The following is a 22,806-nucleotide window of genomic DNA, read 5'->3' on the forward strand; positions in this document are numbered from 1 at the left end:
GGAAGCTCATTTACCCCCACCCCTATAATGTGTGTTGGCAACAGCACATCTCTGCTCTTCTCCCTAGCATAATGGTGCCAGCATTACTCAGTAATGTAGGGCTCTGTAGTTTGATTGGAATAGCACAGCTCTGAAACAAAAAACCCTGACTACCACAGACAGGGAAACCCTGCTGTCAACAATTGCATTCAAAGACTTAAGCATAGCTTTGCCAGAGCCGTGCTCAACTATTTTCCCAGACAGCAGCTGCTAGCTTACTTGAAGCCACAGGACAAACAAGACCTGGACAGCAAGTCTCACCTTTAGGAACTCAGCTGCAGTGGCTCATTACTTTGCATGCGACTACTTGCCTCTGCTCTGCCCCAGAATGGTCTTAGATTTGATAAACCCCATGATATTGTTCCTTATCATTTAATACTTTTATTTCTAGTTTTTACTTCGTAATTCCAGATAAAAGAACCTGAAAATGTTGGTTTATGATGAATATTTCAAAATCTCACTCATCTCAGGAGATATGATTTTTGTGCATCAGATAGTGAGTGCTAGGAGAGTTCTAGGAGCCAACAAAGCATTATGTTCTAGAGGCTGCAATTTCTATCAAACGATCTCGGGGTCCCCCTCCCCCGTCCTTCATTTCTAATGGAAAAGGCACAATAGTACACTCAACATCTTATCAATAGGTGACATAGAAATGCCTTCACTGCACTTGCATTTATCCGCCAACCACCAAAAAATAATCAAGTCATAAGTAGTTCAGAGAATTCTCTGCTGGTTTAGTCTGTCTCATACCATGTCCATTTCCCACTCACTGACTTTAGCTTTCCAAGGCACATCACATTAAAATATTGAACAGGAAAGACAGCCTCTGTGGTATAGAGCAGGGACTCTGCGTTATACAGCAAGCCTGCCAGTGTCTGGCTATGTGCCTGGTCCCCTGCCTCTGCTCCCTGCCTATTTCCAGGGGTCTCATGACTAACACTGCTATTGAAAGAACAGAGGATCAGCAGATGAAGCGTGGAGATTGCTTAGCAGCAGTCTTGTGCTGAGCTTGTTACAGAGGTAGGCTCAACCTTATTGCTCGGCTCTGCTGAGATGAGGCAAAAAGCTGCTGCTGCATTGGATGCAGAGAGATTACAGAAACAAGTGTTTTCAAAACAAGTTGTTCAATTTTTAATTTGTATTTTCAATTGGGATTTCTCCATACACAATTCCAGCCAAGGACAAGCCAGGAGGTTCCCCCAGTTTCCCACTCTATTACACCTATCTGCTCCAGTTTTCCATTCCCCTCTTCCCAAGCCCCTCTCTGGTGGAGACTCCTTTCGGAGTCAGTCATGGTTCTTGGGTCAGTCAGCAGGAAGCTCCTGCTAATCTAAAGTGAATATGCATCCCCCATAGCGCTTCCAGTCCACACTGGCCTACGGTTATGAGAGACCAAGTCTCCAACTGGGCAAGCCCCCTTGCTTTAGCAAATAAGAGACTTTAAGGTGGCCCACTTCGGAACCTTCATATTCTGTCATCTACAGATCTTGTTTTAAATCACTGTGTGGCTTAGTTCAGCTTGTCCCTCCCCTTGGACAGGTGCTCAGAAGCAGGGCTGTAAGTGATTGTATGGGAGAGAGAGTGACTTTGGAGAACATCCAGGGGTTACACCCCAGGACACCCCATCTGTGCCACCCTTCCTCAGTGCCTCCCCTCCAATTACTTGGATGTTCTTAACTAATTTTACTACGAGACTGTGACGTTATCTGATTAAAATATGACCATATAGATCATTGTTGCGAACACTGTTCTATATCTGCAGCAAATATTGTACAAAGGTTGTCAAGTGAGGTGTCTATGATAAGGTTATGATTTGCTCGTCATGATTATGCTATCTGTACGCATGTATCGTTTTTGTATTTGAAGTTATAAGTATTGGCTCTATACTTGGATTTCAACTGTTTGCTCTTGGGGTAATGCCACAAGGTAGCTAGCCAGTACATCTTGGAGGGACTATTCAAATGGAGTGGCCCATCAAAAGAACATTTAACTGACAATGGACCATGGGAGACGCCCATCTACACTTAATGGAATTTCCTGCTGTGACCAGGCAAAATGATGGACATAGGACTTGCCCACGTGACCCAAACTCCATCTTGTTGCTGTAATTTTCCACAGTGAGAACAATGGGATGCCCTCCACATTGCAAAAGCTATAAAAGGCCCTGGAAACCCCTCCATTTTGTCTTCAATCCTGCTTCTTACCTCTGGAGGAACTTTGCTACAAACTGAAGCTCTGAACAAAGGACTGAATGACCCATCCAAGCTGTGGATGTATTCCAGAGACTTGACTTAAGCCAGCAGTTTATTCCATCACTGCTACAAGCCTGAACCAAGAACTTTGCCATTACTATATGTAATTGATTCCTTTAACCAATTTCAACTGTAGCCTCTCTTTCTTTTTATGAATAAACCTTTAGATTTTAGATAGATACTAAAGGATTGGCACCAGCATTATTTTTGGGTAAGAGCTAAGTTATATATTGACCTGGGTGTGTGGCTGGTGCTTTGGGATCAGAAGAGCCTGCTGAAACTAGTTGTAAAGAACCACTCATCCCTGAATCCAGTTTTCTTGGTGGTGATATAAGAACTGGAATGCCTGAAGAAACTGCCTTTATGTTTTCTTGTTAGCCAGTGTGGTGAAACAGGACTTTACTTTTATGGCTGCTTTGGTATACTTTAGAAAAGAATAACCACCAGTTTTGGGTTGTGTTTGTCCTATTTCTAGCAGTTTGTCCTGAATTTGGCATCCTCAGTTGTGACCCACTAAGGCACAGTTACAGAGACACTAATCCTTGAGGAGCAGAACCTGCTGGCTACAACTTTTCCTGCTGATTCATTCCACCAGGTTAGAATGGGGCCGAGTGATTCATTTTCAAAGTGAGACCAAGCCAGCATGCGTCTTGTGCGATAATATAGGGTTTTAACTATAGATTTCCCCCAAGCCTCCACATGGTCAGCCTCAGTCAGGTGAAACTGTGCCCTGTTCTATTCTATTCAAGATAAAGGGGAAGGTCACAGGAAAATGGAGAGTCAAGATTTCACTGTTCCGTTCTAAAATCAATTTCTCATGAGCCAGTGATGAATGGATGGAACTGGAAATCCAGCACTGTGCCCGTTAGCACACGATCAATCACAGCTTAATTGAGGCCTGAGTGCTAGATGAGTCAAGCACCCTTTGTTGCAATGAACACATTCCTGTGCATCCATCGTTGTCCCCACAGCACATATCATGCCAGAGAAATGCCCAAGTTTGGGATGGGGAAGCTTTCATTTGTCCAGTTCACCGTCCCATCCAAAACACAGCCGTATGAAAGGCTAGGAAGAGAAGAAAATGACTTGTGTTGGTTGCATTTTTTTTTTTTTTTTAAAACCACACCATGCCATCAATGAAAAATTAAGACCAGCCACATATTGGAAAGGGTCGAGCGATGGCAGGTAGTTAAATGCTCAGATCTACACCTGAGGTGACAATGTGCAAGATAGCAGTTCTGGCACAGTAAGACATCACACATTAGCACACACATGAAATAAGTGAGACAGCATATTATCCTTAGCTCATTCAGAAAGGAAAGTGTGAAAGGACAGAAAACATTTGCCAAGGGAGGGAGGGGGAGAAGAAAAGAAATACCAGTAGAAACAAATCATTTCAACCTTCTAGGAAGACAGTAAAAGAAAGACAACGGAGGGTAAACAAAAGGAAAACTTGTCAGTGAGTGTCCCTCAGAGTAAAAATGAAATGCAACAGTGTCCATTTACTGCCAGGTACTGGAATGTGTCCTTAATCGCCCCTTTATTACACATACAGGTCATACCACTTGTGATAAAGTTAGTGGCCAGCTGTCTATCTCACCGCACCACCAGTGGGTCTGACATTGGAGAGGAAGCTGGGAGAAAATACACATCAGAATAAGTAGGGACGGAGTTTGCAACTGCAAAATACTGCCAGGTTAGCTAAATTCCTAAAGAGATCATATGGCTCATTTGAGGACAGATATTGAACATCATTGATGTTCCCCTCATGCAATCAAATCCACACATCTCCGATTGAGTGCTAATGCTGTAACATTCTACAACATAGCAACTAGGACTTAAAACAACATTGGGGAAGAGGAAAGCTTGTGGTCTGCTGTTTAAGCACCAGCTCCATTCTGCTGAATTGGCTATACTGGACACTTTTAGCTACGTCTTGCCTCAAGAGCCCATGGAGTTTTCACACCTATTTTCTGAGGTCAGATGTACAGAGAGCACTCACTGGAGATCTATTTTGAAAGATCTCTCAAGAGACACTTCTTCCCATTCAGGAATATGAGAAGTTATGCTAACTGCACCACAAAACTGTTTCCATTGCAACTGCTACACCAGACCTTGGAAATTTTACTTCCAATGGATAAAGAGAATATTTTACATGTATATGGGCATGCTAAATGCTGGGGTCATGAAAGTTTTATGGTAATATGTGTCCAATGCGGACTCTGCTAGTCTTGTAAAAAGGTACCAGGCACAGGATGAATTTTAATTTGGCTAGGCTCAGTTGCAGTACCTAGAGAGGTGATTCAACCAGTATGTGGAACTACTGTACGGACTTAAACTTTATAATGAAACAAGTCTTCCCTTGCAAAACAGCAAGAGTGTTGCATGTGATGGACAAGACTTGAGCTAAATCCAGGGGCACGTTGCTTGGGAATTCTGTGCCCAGAATGTGAAAAGGCAGGATATATACAGGTTTAAAAGCAAGAAATGTAACACTATGTGCAGATGAGACAGCCAACCAACCCAGCTTCAGGTGAGCAGGGAAAACGGGAGAGCCTCTGGTACCAACCTCATACAGTGTGGGACTCCCACTTCACCTTTGCCCCATCCCCCACTCACAACAAAAAACCCACCAACCTTTGAAGTCCAGACACCAGAAGCAAGAGCCACACCCCTTACCCTCAACATGGTATTGGGAGCTCTTATGTTGCTCCAATGCTGGGTCAGCTCCTACGGCACAGTCTCTAATGCTCCAGCACACACCAAGGTGGGTGTAAAGGCAAAGTGTCGCGCGAACTGCTGCTTCCAAAAAGCATTCTGCACCACCTTCACCGCCGCCCCATGGGCGAGCGTAAAAGAGTCCCGCTTAAATATCACGCATGAAGGCAAACCACTGAACACTGACAAAACGTACAAATGCTTATATACAAATGCTAGAAGTCTAAATATTAAGATGGGTGAACTAGAGTGCCTGGCATTAAATGAGGAAATTGATATAATAGGCATCATGAAAACTTGGTAGAATGAGGATAATCAATGGGACACGGTAATATCAGGGTGCAAAATACATACGAATGACAGACTAGGTTGCACTGGTGTGGGAGTGGCACCATATGTGAAAGAAAGCCTAAAGTCAAAGAACAAAATCTTAAATGAATCAAATTTTACCATAGAATCTCTGTGGACAGAAATTCCATGCTTGAACAATAAGAATTTAGCAGTAGGAATAGACTACTGACCACATGACCAGGACAGTGACTATGAAATCCTCAAGATTGAAGAGCCCACAAAAGCAGAAAATGCAATAATAATGGGGGATTTCAACTATCCTCATATTGATTGGGTATGTGTCTCCTCAGGACGGAACGCAGAGATAAAATTTCTAGACACATTAAATGATTGCTTCTTGGAGCAGCTTGTCCTGCAACCCACAATGGGAGAGGTAGTTCTTGATTTAGTCCTAAATGAAACACAGGATCGGGTCCAAGATGTGCACAGAGCTGAAATGCTTGGTAATAGTGACCATAATGTAATTAAATTTAACATCCTTGTAGGGGGAAAAATGGCAGAGAAACCCACCATGGTTGCATTTAACTTCAAAAAGGGGAACTACATAAAAAAGAGGAAGCTAGTTAAATGCAAATTTAAAGAAACAATCACAAGGGTGAAATGCCTTTAGGTGGCATGGATACTATTTAAAAATACCATAAACAGAGGCTCAAACTAAGTGTATACTGCAAATTAAAAAACAAAAACAACAAGAGGACCAGACAAATACCACCATGGCTAAACAACAGAGTAAAAGAGGTGGTTAGAAGCAAAAAGGCATCCATTAAAATTGGAAGTCAAATCCTAGAGAGGAAAATAGAAAGGACCATAAACTCTGGTAAGTCAAGTGTAAAAGTATAAGGCAGACCAAGAAAGAATCTGAAGATCAACTAGCCAAGCACACAAAAATGGACAGCAACCTTTTTATTAAGTAAAGCAGAAGCAGGATACCTGCCAAACAGTCAGAGGGGCCACTTGACGATCAAGGTGCTAAGAGAGCACTTGAGAGAGACCAGGCTGTTGCAGAGAAGCTACATGATTTCTTTGAATCAGTGTTCACTGCAGAGGTTATGGGGGAGATCCCCATGCCTGAGCCATTCTTTTTAGGTGACAAATCTGAGGAACTGTCCCAGACTGAGGCATCAGTAGAGGTGGTTTTGGAGGAAAGTGATAAAGCAATCAGTAGTAAGTCACCAGGACCAGATGGTATTCACCCAAGAGTTCTGAAGGAACTCCAATATGAAATTGCAGAACTACTAACCGTGGTAGGTAACCTATTGCTTAAATCAGCCTCTGTACCAGATGACTGGAGGGTAGCTAATATAACGCTGATTTTTTAAAAAAAGGCTGCAGAGGTGATCCTGGTAATTATAGCCTAGTAAACTTAACTTCAGCACTAGGCCAATTGGTTGAAACTATAGTAAAGAACAAAATCAGACACATAAACACAATATGCTGGGGAGAAGTCAATATGGCTTTGTAAAGGGAAATCATGCCTCACCAATCTATCAGAATTCTCTGAAGGAGTCAACAAGCATGTGACCAAGAGTGATCCAGTGGATATAGTGTAGTTGGACTTTCAGAAAGCCTTTGACAAGGTGCGTCACCAAAGGCTCTTAAGCAAAGTAAGCAGTCATAGGAATAAGAGGGACGGTCCTCTCATGGATCAGTAACTGGTTAAAAGATAGGAAACAAAAGAGTAGGAATAAATGGTAATTTTTCACAATGGAGAGAGGTAAATAGCAGGGTTCCCCCAGGGATCTGTACTGGGACCTGTGCTGTTCAACATATTCATAAGTGATCTGGAAAAAAGGGTGAACAGTGAGATGGAAAAATGTGCAGACAATACTATATTACTCAAGATAGTTAAGTCCAAAGCTGACTGTGAAGAGTCACAAAGGGATCTCACAAAACTGGGTGACTGGGCAACAAAATGGCAGGTTAAATTCAATGCTGGTAAGTAATAAAGTAATGCACTTTGGAAAACAATTCCCCAAGTATACATACAAAATGATGGGGGGTGTACATTAGCTGTTATCACTCAATAAAAAGATCTTGGAGTCACTGTGGATAATTCCCTGAAAACATCCACTCAGTGTGCAGCAGCAGTCAAAAAAAGCCAACAGAATGTTAGGAACCATTAAGAAAGAGATAGCTAAGACAGAAATATAATGCCACTATAGAAATCCATGGCATGCCCACACCTTGAATAGTGCGCGCAGTTTTGGTCACCTCATCACAAAAAAGAAAAATCAGAAATGGAACAGATGCAGAGAAGGGCAACACAAACTATCAAGGCTACGGAACAGCTTCCATATGAGAAGAGATTAAAAAGTCTGGGGGCCAGGTGTACACTACAAACTGGCTTCATTGCAGCTGCACCACTGTAGTGCTTCTAATGAAGATGCTCTAAGCTGATAGAAGAGAGCTCTCCCATCGGCTTAATAACTCCACCTCAGAGAGGAGGTAGCTATGTTGACAGGAGCTCTCTCACCAACACAGTGCTGTGTATGCGGGGGTTAAGGTCGGTATAACTACGTTGTTCAGGGGTTCGGATTTTTCACACCCGAGTGACGTAGCTATATGGAAATAAATGTGTAGTGTAGACCTCGCCTGGAACCGTTCATTTTAGAAAAGAGATGACTAAGGAGGGATCTGATAGAGGTCTATCAAATCACAAACAGTGTGGAGGAAGTGCATAAGGAAGTATTATTTTTACTTTTACGTAACACAAGAAATAAGGGGTCACCCGATGAGATTAACAGACAGCAGGTTTAAAACGAACAAAAGGAAGTATTTCTTCACACAATGCAGAGTCACCCTGTGGAACTTGTTGCCAGGGGAAGTTGTGAAGACCAAGAGTATAACTGGGTTCAAAAAAGAATTAGATAAGTTCATGAAGAACAGGTCTGTCAAAGCCTATTAGCCAAGATGGGATGCAACCCCATGCCCTAGCTGTCCTTACATCTCCAACTGCCAGAAGCTGGGACTGGACGACAGAGGATGGATCACTCGATAAATTGCTCTGTTCTGTTCATTCCTTCTGAAGCCACTGCCAGAGACAGAATACTGGGCTTGCTGGATCTTTGGTCTTACCCAGTATGGCCATCGTTATGAACTATGTGGGATGCTTCACCATTATGGGTGCAGGGAGACTCGTCCTTCAAATTTAAAGTTCAGAGGATAGGCAAGCTTTTTGTTCAATTATGTGAGATTATCAGCCTCACCTACTCAAGAGGCTTCCATCTCTTCCAGTTATGCACTATGACTGATACTGCATTTCTAACCATAGTTTGCTATCTGTTAATACACTAAAAAATGAAGCTGTTGGATGCTTTCTGGGTGTGTCTGACTTCAACTTAGGTGTTTTGGCCAGTCTTAGATATCCATGCAGCAGTATCATGATCTTTTAAAAGCAGCACTTACATTTGAGCTCATGTGTCTGACCACATCCCGAGGGACCACCGAGCGATCCTCAAGCTTCAGCTAGGAGAAAAGAGGGAAAAAAAAAAAAAAGAGACCAGGTTTAGTGACCTCAGATGACATTTGATGAAAAACTAGGACAAAGTGAGTGAAATGGTCTATTTAGCTGTTAATACTTCATGCTTCTGGAATATAGAGCGTTTCAGCAGAGGCTCGCAAAGTGCTTTTATAGGCACTGGATTAACCCTCTCAGCACTTTTCAAGGCAGGCATTATACCCATTTTGTAGCTCTGAAACATGGCAATTAAGTGATCTGTCCATAGTTTTGCTGCAAATCAATTATGCTGCAACACCAGGAATAGGACACAGAAATCTTGACTAAGTTCCTGGCTCTCCCAATCCACATTTCAGTATCCTGTGGTGGAGGGGTGTGTGTGTGGTGATACAGGTGAAAATGGATCACAAAGGCTAGTTTCCCTTTGTCTTGTACTATTCATCTAACCAGTTAAGCATCACACACAATACCCCAAAACTCTGTGGTAATCCCATTTAGCCAAGAGCATCTTGTGCAGCTCTTGGAAAGCCACATCTTAACTAGCTAGGGACATGATTTGTGTTATTGTGCTTTCCCATCACAGCACACACTCCCCTTAAAACCAGTCAAGTGCAGAGATTCTCTAGCCCTGCAGCAAAAAATTTTTAAGAAGTTATCATCTACAATATACGAGACATTGTTTATGCCTTCTGTTTCACTCAGCAGTCCCATCGTCCAGGCAAGACAAAATTCTTGTATCAGAACACACCATTAAAAGCAGAGGCTAAGATTTGTTCATGTATATCCTCCTTCAAACTCCAGGCTTCTCAAAGCACTTTACAGTAATGAGTTAGAAATTACTTCCAAAGCGACTGTGGCAGCAAATGGAGTAGCTGAACAACCATGACATGCTCAGCAATAGTTCACACACAGCCTTGGGCATCAGAACTCACTGAACTGAGGCAGGGAGGGGGATGAGGCAACGTGGTTTGGTGGACTAAAATGTAGTAGTAAGAGACAGGTACTTCTGAATTCTAACCCCAGTTCTGCCAATGATCTAATGCAGCCTTAGACAGATCACAATCTCAGTTAAACATGGGAATACCAACGTAGTTTCCAGAGGTGTTGCAAAGGCATGTTAACTATTGTCTGCACAGCATTTTCATCCCTGAAAATGTGTTAAATACCATTACAGCCCTTTTGGACAAGTGTTCTGGGATCTACAAGAATTGAGGATAGAACTACTGATTAGCATCTTACTCTCAAGACAAACTTTTAACACTGCATCATCTATCAAAACACTGGAAAAAACTCGCCAAGGGTTCCAAGTATCAGAGGGGTAACCGTGTTAGTCTGTATCCACAAAAACAACGAGGAGTCCTTAAAGACTGACAGATATATTTGGGCATAAGCTTTTGTGGAGAAGTGGGGTTTTTTTTACCCATGAAAGCTTATGCCCAAATAAATCTGTTAGTCTTTAAGGTGCCACCAGACTCCTCATTGTTTTTGCCAAGGGTTATTGTGGATTCCCTTTCACGGACAACTTTAAAATCAAGACTGGATGTTTTTCTAAAAATATATGCTCGAGGAATTATTTTGGGATGTTCTATGGCTTAAATTATACAGGCGGTCAGACAAATGGTCCCTTCTGACCTTGGAAGCTATGAACTGCTTTTCCCCATCAATCTCTATCCCAAAATTCAATACTGCTTCATTGGCATTTGGTGGAAATCCAAGCTGTAGCCTGAGGCTTGGATTAGCGATTTAGTCAGAAACTTGTAATCTAAGGGCAAGTGCTGGAACCAAACATCCTACTATGTACGGTCATATTTTACTGAAAACCCATAAAGTAACACACACAATTAACTATAATGAGTTGAATGGTTAAAACGGGACTGGGAGTCAGAACGCTCTACCACTGTATATCTTTGAGCATGTTAATTTCTTACGCCTGTTGGTGATATTTCCTCCATCTCCTCCCCCAAACTCTCAGGAGTAGTGAGGGTTAAGTTTTGTAAAGCGGTTAGAAATTCTTCAGTGAAAAGGTACTACAAGTACATAGTTATTTTAACAATAAACCACAGGTAATTACAGTGTTTACATTCCAATAAATACTCAACCATAAACTGCACTGATATTCTAAAGAATTAAACTTATTCTGTTATTCAAAGTGTACCATTTACGCTTATATTTTAACATGCATTAGAATAATTTAATTGCAATGACACTGGTGTTGAAAAACACCATAACATAAATTAAACATTACTTACTAAATCACACTTCTTTGTTATAAATATAGTGTCTGGTAGATCCCTAATGGTGACAGGATGTTATGTCAAGCAAGAGTGACTGAACTTAAACGTTTCAGAAAATTACAATAAAAAGTTGTAAACAAATATTGTTCCCAGCCTGCTTCTAACAGTTTACACACACAAACTCATGAACAAAGTGGCCTGAATATACACCCTTTCCTGGGATTTTTCTTCACTGTTAACTTAAACAAAAACAGCCTCATCTTCAGAGCCTTCCTATAATGCAATGCACTAGAGTTGCTGTCTGCAGCTCGTCTCTGTCCCGGATTCTAAAACTCTCTGCCCTAAGCAAAGCTCAACGATTTTATATGTCTCTAGTGCAGCCAATAAGATGCACCTGGTTTGGTTGCCAGGATGAGCGAGCAAAACAGTGCTACATCTGCATGCAAGATTCCAGCACCCGATATCTTATCATAATATTTAGAAAATCTGCCATTACACGGAAGGCTACCAATCCCAGAGAAAACCAAATCAAAGAAAAAAGGATTAAAAATAGGGTGCCTTTTCGTGAATACCCAATATTCAACTCACTCAAGTTTCCTCTCCTTCTCCTCCTCTGTTTGTGCCGAGCAGACCAATGCTGTCTTCAACTGAAGTACAGGCCCCGCAGTTAAAATGATGTAACAAAATATTTAGAGTACTTTTAAACCTACATCTCATTTGCTATATTTCTCTTTGAAAATCAATACCGTGATGAGGCTTCTGCATTCAAGTCACATGCCTTGATAATGCCAGTAGGAATCTGAAATCGCAATTCCTTGAATAGGTACCTGGCTTTGCTATTCTTGAGTAGCCGTGGCATTCAGCCATGTCTTTCCACTAATCAGATGCTTTGTCCCAGATTGACAGCACTCTCAGCATCGTGTAATATACCTGACTTTGAGCTTTGCAGCAAATCCACAGCCAAAAAGGCACCATCCTAATTTTAGCAGAGAAATGTTAGTTTGCAACATCTCTTTCCAGGTCTGATAACACTTTGCCCTTCTTTTTGACGATAGGGTGGGAGGAATACAAATCATTTAATCACTTACTTTTAGCAGCAAGTTAACAGCTGATATTTATGAAACAATTTATTCCAGTTTAAAAACCTGAGTTGTTTGTTACTATATGCACAGCTTCTAAAAAAAGTACCTACTGGTCTTTGTAGACTACTCTGGATATGCTAGGGTTAAATTCTCATTGTGATACATGGGGATTTAACCACTTAACTCATTAAAGCTAATGAGATTTCCTCTCAGGCAGCCACCCTCTATGTTACAGATCAAAGCAGAGCAATTTGTTTGGATGATTCAGAATAGTCACAAGTGCCAAGAATTGTGTCAGGTAAAGTAGCAATCTATTTTGAAGCCATAAATGGCAAATCTTTCCTTAACAGAAATGCTATTGAGATTGTTTTTTGAACAACTAGCTCTGTTGGTACTCAAACAATATAACCTGTGTGTTTATTTTATACACAAAAGCGATACAAGTCCTCAGAGAGTTCTCTGAAATAGGACACACTCATATGCTTAAAATCAACAAGTGTCTACATTTTGAATATAACTAAATTTTCAAGCTAGTACTTTGGTTATGCTTGGAATTTCACCACCAGAATGAGACACTTTCTCCACAGATTTTTTTTTGGGGGTGGGGGGGGGAAGAGGAGGAGTCTAAGTGGTCACTTGTTATCTAATCAAAATACAGGGGAAAATACATGCACACATATATACACAAATACATGACATTTGCCTTTTCGCCCCTTGGGGCAGCGATGGGATATTTTAACTTCACAGTTTCCACAGGGATAAAGTGAAAAGTATTTCTGCATGGGAAAAAAAAAAAAAAAAGACAACCATGAAGAGCGGCAGCTGCAGAGCAAGTTTTCACAATAAGCAGGCAACACTGTCACATATGATAATACTGAATAGTCTGTTCTCTGCTCAGGATGAAGTGAGATTTGCAAGCTAGAGAACAAGCTTAACCTGGAGAAACAAGCAACAGTATTAAGAACAAATGTATCCTATGGGAAGTGAATTGTTTCTTTTCAGCTACTAATGGACAGGCACCCACATCACAAAACGGCACCACAGCTACACCTCTTGTAGGCTCAGAGGAGAGGAGCCACTGACCAAATGGGTCCTGGAGATTGAACTACCCTTACAGAGATGCTCTCCAATTTAGGAGTTTGGAAACTAGCAGGGATGAAAATAAGAAGGCAACTTGCCCTGTACGCTACCCAAGCTGAGACTCCAGCCTCCAAGGTTGTCCATCACCTTTCACCAGCAAAAAAATTCAGGTAACACAAACATAATATATAGTTAGCAGGTATGACCAGAACAGGAGTGTGCTGCAATAAAAAGGTGGGGAGAAAATAACCAGTCTTGATTATACCCACTAGTTAGTGTCTGAATATGCATATTTTATTATATGCAATGAGAATTAACTCTGGCAATATAAATGTTAACATGGAGGAGCAGCAGTGAGAAGAGAATAAGAAAGATCCTTTTTAGAACCTAAGGGCAGATGGCAGCCTTTCATAAAAAGAAAATGCAAGGCATTTTCCTCCCACACCTGAAAAACAAAGCAGAGACTGCCTGCTTTTAGCAGAAACTCTAGAAAATATGAACAGTTACGTTCTGTCTGGCATGGTGATGGGCTTGATGAGTGAATCAGTTCTTCCCATCTGACTTTTATCTTACTGCAACTATTTCTATTAGTTTGGTCTGAAGTGAAATTGAGTAAATGATATTATCAACAAGAATGCTAGTAAGCCAATTCTGACTTGCACTGGCCTGATGGCTATCTCTATTTATTTCTCCTTCCTCTCACATAGCCTGGTGCTTTGCACCACCCCTACGCCATCATCTTGTGTCATGGCCTTTAAAAGATCAGTTTCAAGCACTCTTGCTAAATACATGTAAATCTTGCTCAGACACCTAAAGAAAGGGTGGACAAGTACATTTTGTGCGGGGGGGGGGGGGGGGGGGGGGGGGGGGGGACGAGGGGGGAGGGAGGATGATAAGCTTTCATTGTTAGTGAAATGAAAGAAGAGGAGAGAAAGAATCAGTTACATTTAGAATTTACCATTGTTCCAGAATCTCCTTTTCCATGAAAAGCTTGAGGCTAAGTGAGGATAAAGTAGCTTTATTGTGTCACCATCCATTTCAGTCCTCATCTTTATTTATTCAGTCCTGTCCTGAGCGGGGAGAGAGAGCTTGGATTGTCTGTTGACTTTTCCTAGCTCTAAATTTCCATGGTTTTAGTCTCCTCCAAACAGGCTTTCCTCCACGGAATGCAGACCTTAACAAATCAACATGTTGTACCCATATCAAAAATTAAAAACTAATGTGCTTCCTCTGGATGTCTCTCCAGGTCACTGCCCCAGTTGAAAATAGCCAACCATCCCCATGTTGCATTTCTACTTTTAAGGGGTATCATATACTCAGCACCTCTGAAGTTGCCATGGAAACCTGTAGTTCCAAGGCTAGGGAAGAGAAAAAAAAATCAAGTTAGCAACAAAGATTTGGGAAAGAGTCTACTGCAGCAACAGGTAATGAAGTATTGCAGCGCTCTCCCTGATAACACCAGGGAACGAGGACCTGAATCTGCCTTGTTCATTCTTTCAGTCCCCTTACCCCCATCCTCCAACTCTCTCTTGCCCCACTTTTCAATTAACTCCATCCCCCAAACACGATGCCTCTTCCGCAGTTAAAAATTCATGAAAGCCAAGCTTTTTCCAAAGGGGGTTGTGCTAGAAGCAGTGCTTCCTTCCCAAGTAGGCAGCTACTCTGACAGCCAGCTGTGAAGCTATTCAATGTAATTAACCCTCTTCTCCCTGCTGGCCAGGTGCTACAGGGATAGCAAATAAATACCCTCCTTCCTCAATCTGCTGCCCTTCCAAAAAAATCCTTACTGGGATTCCAGAATCCACTGAAGCACATGCATTCCACCCCTTTCTTCCAACCTCCCCTCCAAAAAAAGCTATTCCCCCCCCCCCCACCCCGCCCCAATCTGTCTTAATTCAGACATCACTATTCTAAAGTGTGTGGATGTCACCAAATGCTAGAACGAGAGGCCTGGCCTTGACATGACCCACAGCCTTCTTGTGTATGGACTTAGTATAACCTGCAGCCATCTTTTATGTTTAGCCACCATAAGTTGAAAACAAAAACTACAGAGTCAGGAGAATTCGGCCTTGACAGACAGAAAAATATCAGCTGCAGCATTACGAACAGGGATAGATATATATTCACAATGTCATGAGAATCGGAGAGAATGCACAAGCTATCATTGAGTTTCTGCAGCTTCTTCCTGATAATAAAACGTATAAGGTTTTGCCGGTGCAAATGTATTCCACTAATGAAACAAAGATAAGTAGACCTTGAGAAGTTTTTGCTAACTTTGAAAACCACAAATGCTAATGAGTAGGCAGTCTTAGGCATGTGAATTTTCATATAGTGAAAATGACTGGCTAGTGTTTTTGCATAGCTATGCTTTGAGTAAAATAATTGGTTATGGCATAGATAAGGGAAATTTCATGTTAACTATATAATGAGGGACAGGAAACAAGCTTGTAGGAACTTAACTCTGGGATACAGCTCAAGACCAAAGACTGTGGAAGCCAAAACCCCGGACGAGATCGGATCCTGAGTGGACATTGGGAGACATCTGTCTGCTCTATTAGGAGTGGTGAGCATTAGATGCTTGGTGTGTGTATTCCGCTGATAAACTTGTACATGTATTTATTAACAATTAAAGAATGTTTACTGTGTGATAAAGGCTCCTTTATTGGGACAAGGTCCCGTTAACCCATAGAGGGGCATTGTACCCCAAAGGGGAAGGAAGGAAGGAAGGGAGAGAGAGCGAGCGCGCCCTAAATTGGGCAGGTAACAATGCTTGAATATAAGTAACCTTGGTTTTGTGTCTTTGGGCTAATATGGGAGGAGCGGGTCTCCTTGCAAGTCTTTACGGTGACTTGCTCACTTAGATCCATAATTTTCTCATCTTTGACACACGAAGATGGGTGGGAGGTAAGGGCCACGTTTTCAAAATTTGCTACTAAAATGAGACTCCTAAATCCAAATTTAAAGATGCTAAATAGAGCAGCAACTGGGACCGAATTTTCAATCTTTAAATTTTCTAACTTTAGTCACCAAAATCCACACTGATCCTGCTAAACTGCTGTTTTAGATTTCCAAGTGTTTAAATTCATATATAGGTGCCTAAATTAGCACTTCAGTGCTTAACACAGCTATTTAGCTGCCCGAAACATAGGTCTGAATGCATAAAGTTAGACAGTGAAGATTCCAAGTTTGGTCTGAAGCACTAGGAGCTACTGAAACAGAAGTTTCCAATGGGATTTAATAATAATGTGTAGCTAGTAATGTTATGTTAGAGATACTTATACAGCATGTGTTCTATTTCATGGCCTGTGCTCTATTTTCCCCCTTTGTACCTTAAGTTACTTCCCTTTAGAAAAAAGAAAAGGAGTACTTGTGGCACCTTAGAGACTAACAAATTTATTTGAGCATAAGCTTTAGAGAGGCACTTGTGTTACACGGACCCTAGTGTATCATATAGGAAACATTTGCCAAAAAATTAGGGAAAAGGGAGAAAGGTGAGTTTAGTGAGTGAGTGCTGGGTGGCTTTAGAGGCCGATGATACATAGGAGGTCAGATTAGATAAGTCCCCCTTCTGCCCTTCAACTCTATGACTATGTGGGAGAAACTGGGAGAGCTGAAAATTTCGTGGATAATTTTGAACATTAAGAGGATCAACCAGAAATCCTCCTGTCACTAACTCCCCACAGGTTTTGGGTCAGCGTTCTGTACAATCCTAGAAGTGGTTCAGATTAGCTTCACTCCTAATACAACATGTCCTGAGGGGGTGGATGGTTGTGTATTTGGGGAAGGGGGTTTATGGAGGGAAGCTAATCAGACCATTGGGAAGAACAAATACTGCCTGAAACTGGAATCTTATAACCCAGTGGGGCTGAAGTCAGAAGATAACAAGCTGGGAGCTATTAAGCTACACAAGAGAGTCAATAATGCTCCCCACTGATTGGTTGATGAGTTATAGGCAGTGGCATCTCCAGATTATTCCTACAGGGCACAAATATCTACTCTGAGGCTCACCTGCAACCTATTCCAGGTGAGAAGCTCAAAGTCTGCTCTACTATCAGGAAGTTGAAAGGACCACAGTCTATTTGAAATATATTGTACCCTCCTGGAATAAGGCTCCAGATCGCTCCCTGATTAAGGTCTGGTCTAGACTAGACTAGGAAATTAGGTCAGTATAACTACATCACTCAGGAGTATGAAAAATCCACACCCCTGAGCGACCCAGTTAAAACCCTAGTTTAGACAGTGCTAGAAGAATTCTCCCATCAACCTACCTACTGCCTCTCAGGGAGGTGGGTTGCCCATGTTGACAGGAGAACCCACTCCCGTCAGCATAGGTAGCGAGTTCACTGAAGCCTTACAACTGTGCTGCTGCAGCATTTTAAGTGTAGGCAAGCCCTAAGTGTTTGACAAGACACTAGGAGGCAGCTTCCTGATTCCCAAGGTGTGAGATCAGAACAGAACAGGAGATCTGAGCTGCGTTCCCAGCCCTGACTCTGGGTTAGTGTGATTTTAGGAAACTGAGGCACAGTAATTTGTCCAATCTGCAAAGTGGGGACAGAGAACACTTTACACTTTTACAAAGTGCCCCTCACCCAGGTATCTCAAAGTACTGTAACTGAAAGCCTCTTGTTAAAGATGTAGGAAGGGTTTGTTTGTTTTATTTGGCAGAGATATCCTGCATTAATGATCTCAAATACAAGGTATCCTGGACCTTCCAACTGACTATTTCTCAGGGTCCATCATCTGGGAATGCTCAGCTCCCTACTTAAGTCCTAAAGTGGTTTTCACTAGACAGTGCTTACTCCATGTTTAAGTGAAAAGCAGCCAAACATTATGACTCTCCTAAAGCACAAGGGGATTTTTATTTTTTTTTAAATCAATTCAAAAGCATACAGGAGCTGGCCAGAAAGCCAAGTGAACAATGTAAAACAATGTTTTACAGGAGGTGACACTGAAACGTAACCTCAGCTGGGCAAGAGCTGAGACACATGTAAACATGTTCTCTTCTGTGGCTGAGCCTGGAGCCACACTAGAGACTTCAGGTGATGCTCAGGGCCAGCAGACCCATTCCAAAGGAGCTCTGCTAAAATTAAACAGATTTACGAAGTGCCCAAGGATCAGTTGTTTTAAAACACCCACCGACCCACCCACCGACAGTGGACAGCTACCTCAAAAAGTGTCATCGCTTGAAACGCACTGTGGGAGACCAGTCTCAGAGAACATGCCTCCACTTGCGGCTTCTTTAACAGATGTAAAAAAAGATTCCATAATGACTGGATAATCCACAGAGGAGATTTTCAAAATGCATACAGGGGAGTTAGGTACCCCAGCTGCCTCCCTCCCTTTTTGTATTATGAAATCCCCACTAAAAATGGATTTTAATACAGTACAGTTCCCCTGGTCATTAGAGAAGCAGACTCTGAACCTGTTTATAATTTCTGACAATCAGTTTCACAGAAAACAGCATCACGAAGTAGGCATTTTTCAGTAAGAAAGCCACAAGACATGCCAATTACAACAAAGTAGCATGAACTGTGTTTTACATTTTAGACATGTAACAGTTTGCAAAAGGACTCTCCCAAAGTAACACTCACAAGTTGTGTTAGATCGAATTACAGGCCCACCTGGTTTAGTATTCTGCCTCCATATGCACTCCATAACACTTCCTCCCTACCAAGAGTCATTTATGAAATAACATGCAGGGGAGAGGGGGGAGGGAATTGAGACGAGGGAATCCTAACACTTACTGCTGATCAGCAGATATTATGAAAAAACAGATTTGAATAGCTAACTCCATAATACTGTCTTTAGCCTGCATAACTGCCAGTGTTCTAGGATGGTCACTTCGACTGATCTTTTGAAACTCCAGCCATACCATCAGCCTTTCTAATCTCCCTAGATGGCATGATTGACAGGCAACCTCCACATTTCATGAAGAAATATCTGGAAGTTTTAAATTCACGGAGCATGTGATTGGTTTAAATTGTATCTGTTGCTCAAGTCCCTTCTTACTCTTCTCTTCAGACTAAACAAGCTCAGTCTTTCCTATCAACATATTACCCATAGTACGGTAACCATTTTGCTGTCTTTCTCTGGGTCTTTTCAGTTGCAACTATTCAGAGGCAAGGCAAACAAGACTGATCAGTACTCTACATTAGGGCTCTCAACCTTTCCAGACTACTGTATGGCAGCAGCTCAGAAGAGAGAAAGTTCACGCATCAGTTTTAACTATAAAAAACTGTGTACATGCCGTGCTCTGTAGCAAGGAAATCGAGCTTTTTCTGGAGAAAAAGGATTATAAAAACATTCACTCTTCTCCAGGAAAACATGGATCTTTTGAAGACCTGCTATTTTTATATATAGTCTTGCCTCCCCATCCCCAAATATGGGTTTATATATTTTAATTCATACACACATTCATACATTTCTGTATGTGGGGGGGGAGGGAGGAGAGAAGAAGATATAATACAGATTTGGCAGAATTCAATGTATTTTCATATTATAATTTTGACAGAACATCAATATTTGTAAGCATTTTTATTTTTAGCAATTTAAATTTCCACAGTTGCAGGAAATTATGGGAGGGTCAGACAAGTATTCAATGATAGAAGACATTGGGATTCAAAAAGTTAAAGTTTTATAACTGTTAAAAACACAAGTTGTCTACATCACATGTAAAAATACACAAAGTAAATATCCTTAAATCAAACTTTAATAGGTTCTCATGCAGCATTTTTTTTAGTTTGCATATCTGTATATTTCAATCATCAATGAAAATGTCTTTTCACCAGTTTGTGTGTATATACAGTGAAACGGAAGTTTACTGACATTTACCAATACCAATCTAATCCATCCTTCCAAGCATGTACAAAGAGAACACGTGACAGCACGAGAGCATGAAAGCGCTATTCTTTATTCGAAAAATAGGAAGGGGAGATCAACTGCCTAGCCACCCAAGCCACATCAAAACAGACCTAACGAATCTCTTCCTATCAAGTGCCCTGCTGCTAGGAGGGGACAGGTTCAAGAAGCAAGTGTTCTCCTAAAAGGGCAGGGCAACTGAAGTCGTCTCTCTCCTACGTGCTCTCTTTAATCATGGTTCTCTTTAATTCTTAAGACCAGCACTAGATGGCACTATGTTACTTAACTAAGATAAAAAAATATACACAAGATTTCTGTTTACAGAGATAGACACAGGAGGAAGATGGTTAGTATAGAGGCAGAAACACCATTTCACCTGTATATAGGTCAGCACTTTTTTCCACAGTAAGGCTGTCTCAACACTGGCACAGCAACAGCAGAACCTACCAAGAACCTATTCTGAAAAGAAGGCTAGACATCCCAGCCACGACTGATCGGACGGTACCGAAAGACAGGGAAACGGTACTGCACCCCACCTACTTAGCCCAGAAACCCAGGCCAATTTGGTAATAGTATCCCGATTTGAATGGGACTGAAGAACACAGCTGTGGAAGCCTCAAGTCTGGTTCAGATACCTGAGTCAACATCTAGAAGTGAAGGTAATATTTATTTGGCTGTGTCAATTAAAATCTGGATGGGGAAGGGCAGGGAGACAATCCGCAGACATTGTATTAGGAAACACTTTTGGAACAACAGAGAAGATTTATTGTAAAAGAGAAAATCTGGCCATGAGCTTTGAGAGTGAGTTGGGGAAATTTTTCAGCCTCTGAAGTCTTGACTCTTTGGATTCATTACCTTTGCTATTACTTTATGGTTTAAATATTGTTCTGCCTTGGGGTGTGGACAAATCTTTCTTGTAGCACATCTATCAACCTGTAGCAAAAAAGAATTTTGAAGTACACACACTCTGGCTTAAGAGCAGAGGGAGAAGCAGCCAGTTATTATGCAAGGGCTTTCTGCCCTTGTGCTGGATTGCTCTGATTCCAGCACTCAGTTTGGTGAGTAAATCTGATCATAAAAAGTCATCTAGCATCTGCCCGTCTGATAAGTGAGACACCATTGCAAAGCACAGCAAGAAAGTGATTTGAACTGCACCCGAACTGATCTACCTCCTAGGACAAGTCAAAGAAAAGCTGTTAACACAAAAATTGGATTGTCAGATCAACATGGACAGATATTTAAATATTTTACCTCATCTGTTCAGTACAGCTAATTAGGTTTACTCACCTTTGAGAGATGGAGGAAAGAGTGCTACATAAATAAAAAACATTGCTAAAACACTGGCCTGCTTCGCACATGTTTTACCCAAACCATGTTTGTGATTCTTTCCATCCAAACCCTTTTTCAAACAAACGATAGGGTTTTGTTTAACCAACATATCACTTTGTTCGTGATTAATTCCCCTCCCCCAGTACACACATGCACTTGGAAGCTAAGCTGTTCTGTTATTTTGAAAGATATGCCCCCAATTAGGTGAACATTGTGTGGGCAGACTCACTGCTAATTTGCAGCAAGAATCCACCTTACAAACAGCTTCAGAACAGCAAAAAGGAGATGTGTCAACTGAAAAGCCACCACGTCCATTTTCAGATTGGTTGGCTCATGTGCTGCTGCTGTGACTACAGAAGAGCCATTTACATTAGCCTCTAATTGTGAACAATTATTCAAACGCAGCACATGCTGCAAACAGCCGATACGAGAACAAGAAGTCAGGAGAGAGGCAGATTGATCTTGGGATATCTTAATGAGATATAAACATTCATGTTTACCAGTCTCATTGCTTGGAAGCGTCAGCTACACGGCATGTCTTACCTCCAGTACGCACTCTCACAGAATTTGAGATTTACACACTTTACTGAACATATATCACACTTCAGAAGCAAATCTGTAAAACTAGATTGAAAAGAGGCAATGAATGGCTTGGGTTTTGTTTGTTTTTTAAGCAGCAGATTTACCCAGTTCTCCTCCCAAACATATCAAAAAGAACAGGAGGACTTGTGGCACCTTAGAGACTAAAAAATTTATTTGAGCATAAGCTTTCGTGGGCTACAGCCCACTTCATCGGATACAGACTAACATGGCTGCTACTCTGAAACCAAACATATCAGGATCAGAGACTGTGGAAGTTAGAAATGAGACAGCATGTCAAGTTAGGTTAGGTTCTACCCTGCCCATTTCCTGTGGTATATGTTCGAAGGGTAGGAAAGATGTACATTTATTCAGACCTTCTGAACAGCATTTTATTTATGAAACTGTTTAAAATTCTGAACACACCCAGACCTCTTTGGCTGGATGGCAGCAATGCCACACCTGTAAGGGGTCACCAGGGCTGGCATTAGACTTGGTAGGGCGTGGGGCCGAAGCCCCAGCCCAACTGCCCGGGGCTGAAGTCGAAGCCTGAGGGCTTCAGCCCTGGGTGGCGGGGCTCAGGTTACAGGCCCCGTCTGGGGCTGAAGCCCTTTGGTTTTGGCCCCCCTGCCTGGAGCAGTGGGGCTTGGGCAGGCTCAGGCCACCGCTTCCTGAGGTTGTGTAGTAATTTTTGTTGTCAGAAGATGATCGTGGTGCAATTAAGTTTGAGAACCCCTGAGCTAGTGTAATAAAGCCTGCTGTTCCTTCCCCTTCACTTGGGGCCCCATGAATATCTCTGAATCAACAACTCCCCAAACACACACATT

General features: G+C 41.8%; 1 protein-coding gene across 1 annotated transcript in view; it reads right to left on the reverse strand.

Moving 5' to 3' along the window:
* Nucleotides 1-22,806, reverse strand: part of UBE2O (ubiquitin conjugating enzyme E2 O) — a 92,252-nt gene that overhangs the window by 33,414 nt on the left and 36,032 nt on the right. Inside the window, exon 2 of the mRNA XM_037913375.2 lies at nucleotides 8,766-8,825. Within this exon, the coding sequence (XP_037769303.1) occupies nucleotides 8,766-8,825 (60 nt within the window). The remainder of the gene's footprint in view (nucleotides 1-8,765; nucleotides 8,826-22,806) is intronic.

The sequence above is a fragment of the Chelonia mydas genome, chromosome 14 (assembly GCF_015237465.2).
Source record: "Chelonia mydas isolate rCheMyd1 chromosome 14, rCheMyd1.pri.v2, whole genome shotgun sequence".
NCBI classification, from domain to species: Eukaryota; Metazoa; Chordata; order Testudines; family Cheloniidae; genus Chelonia; species Chelonia mydas.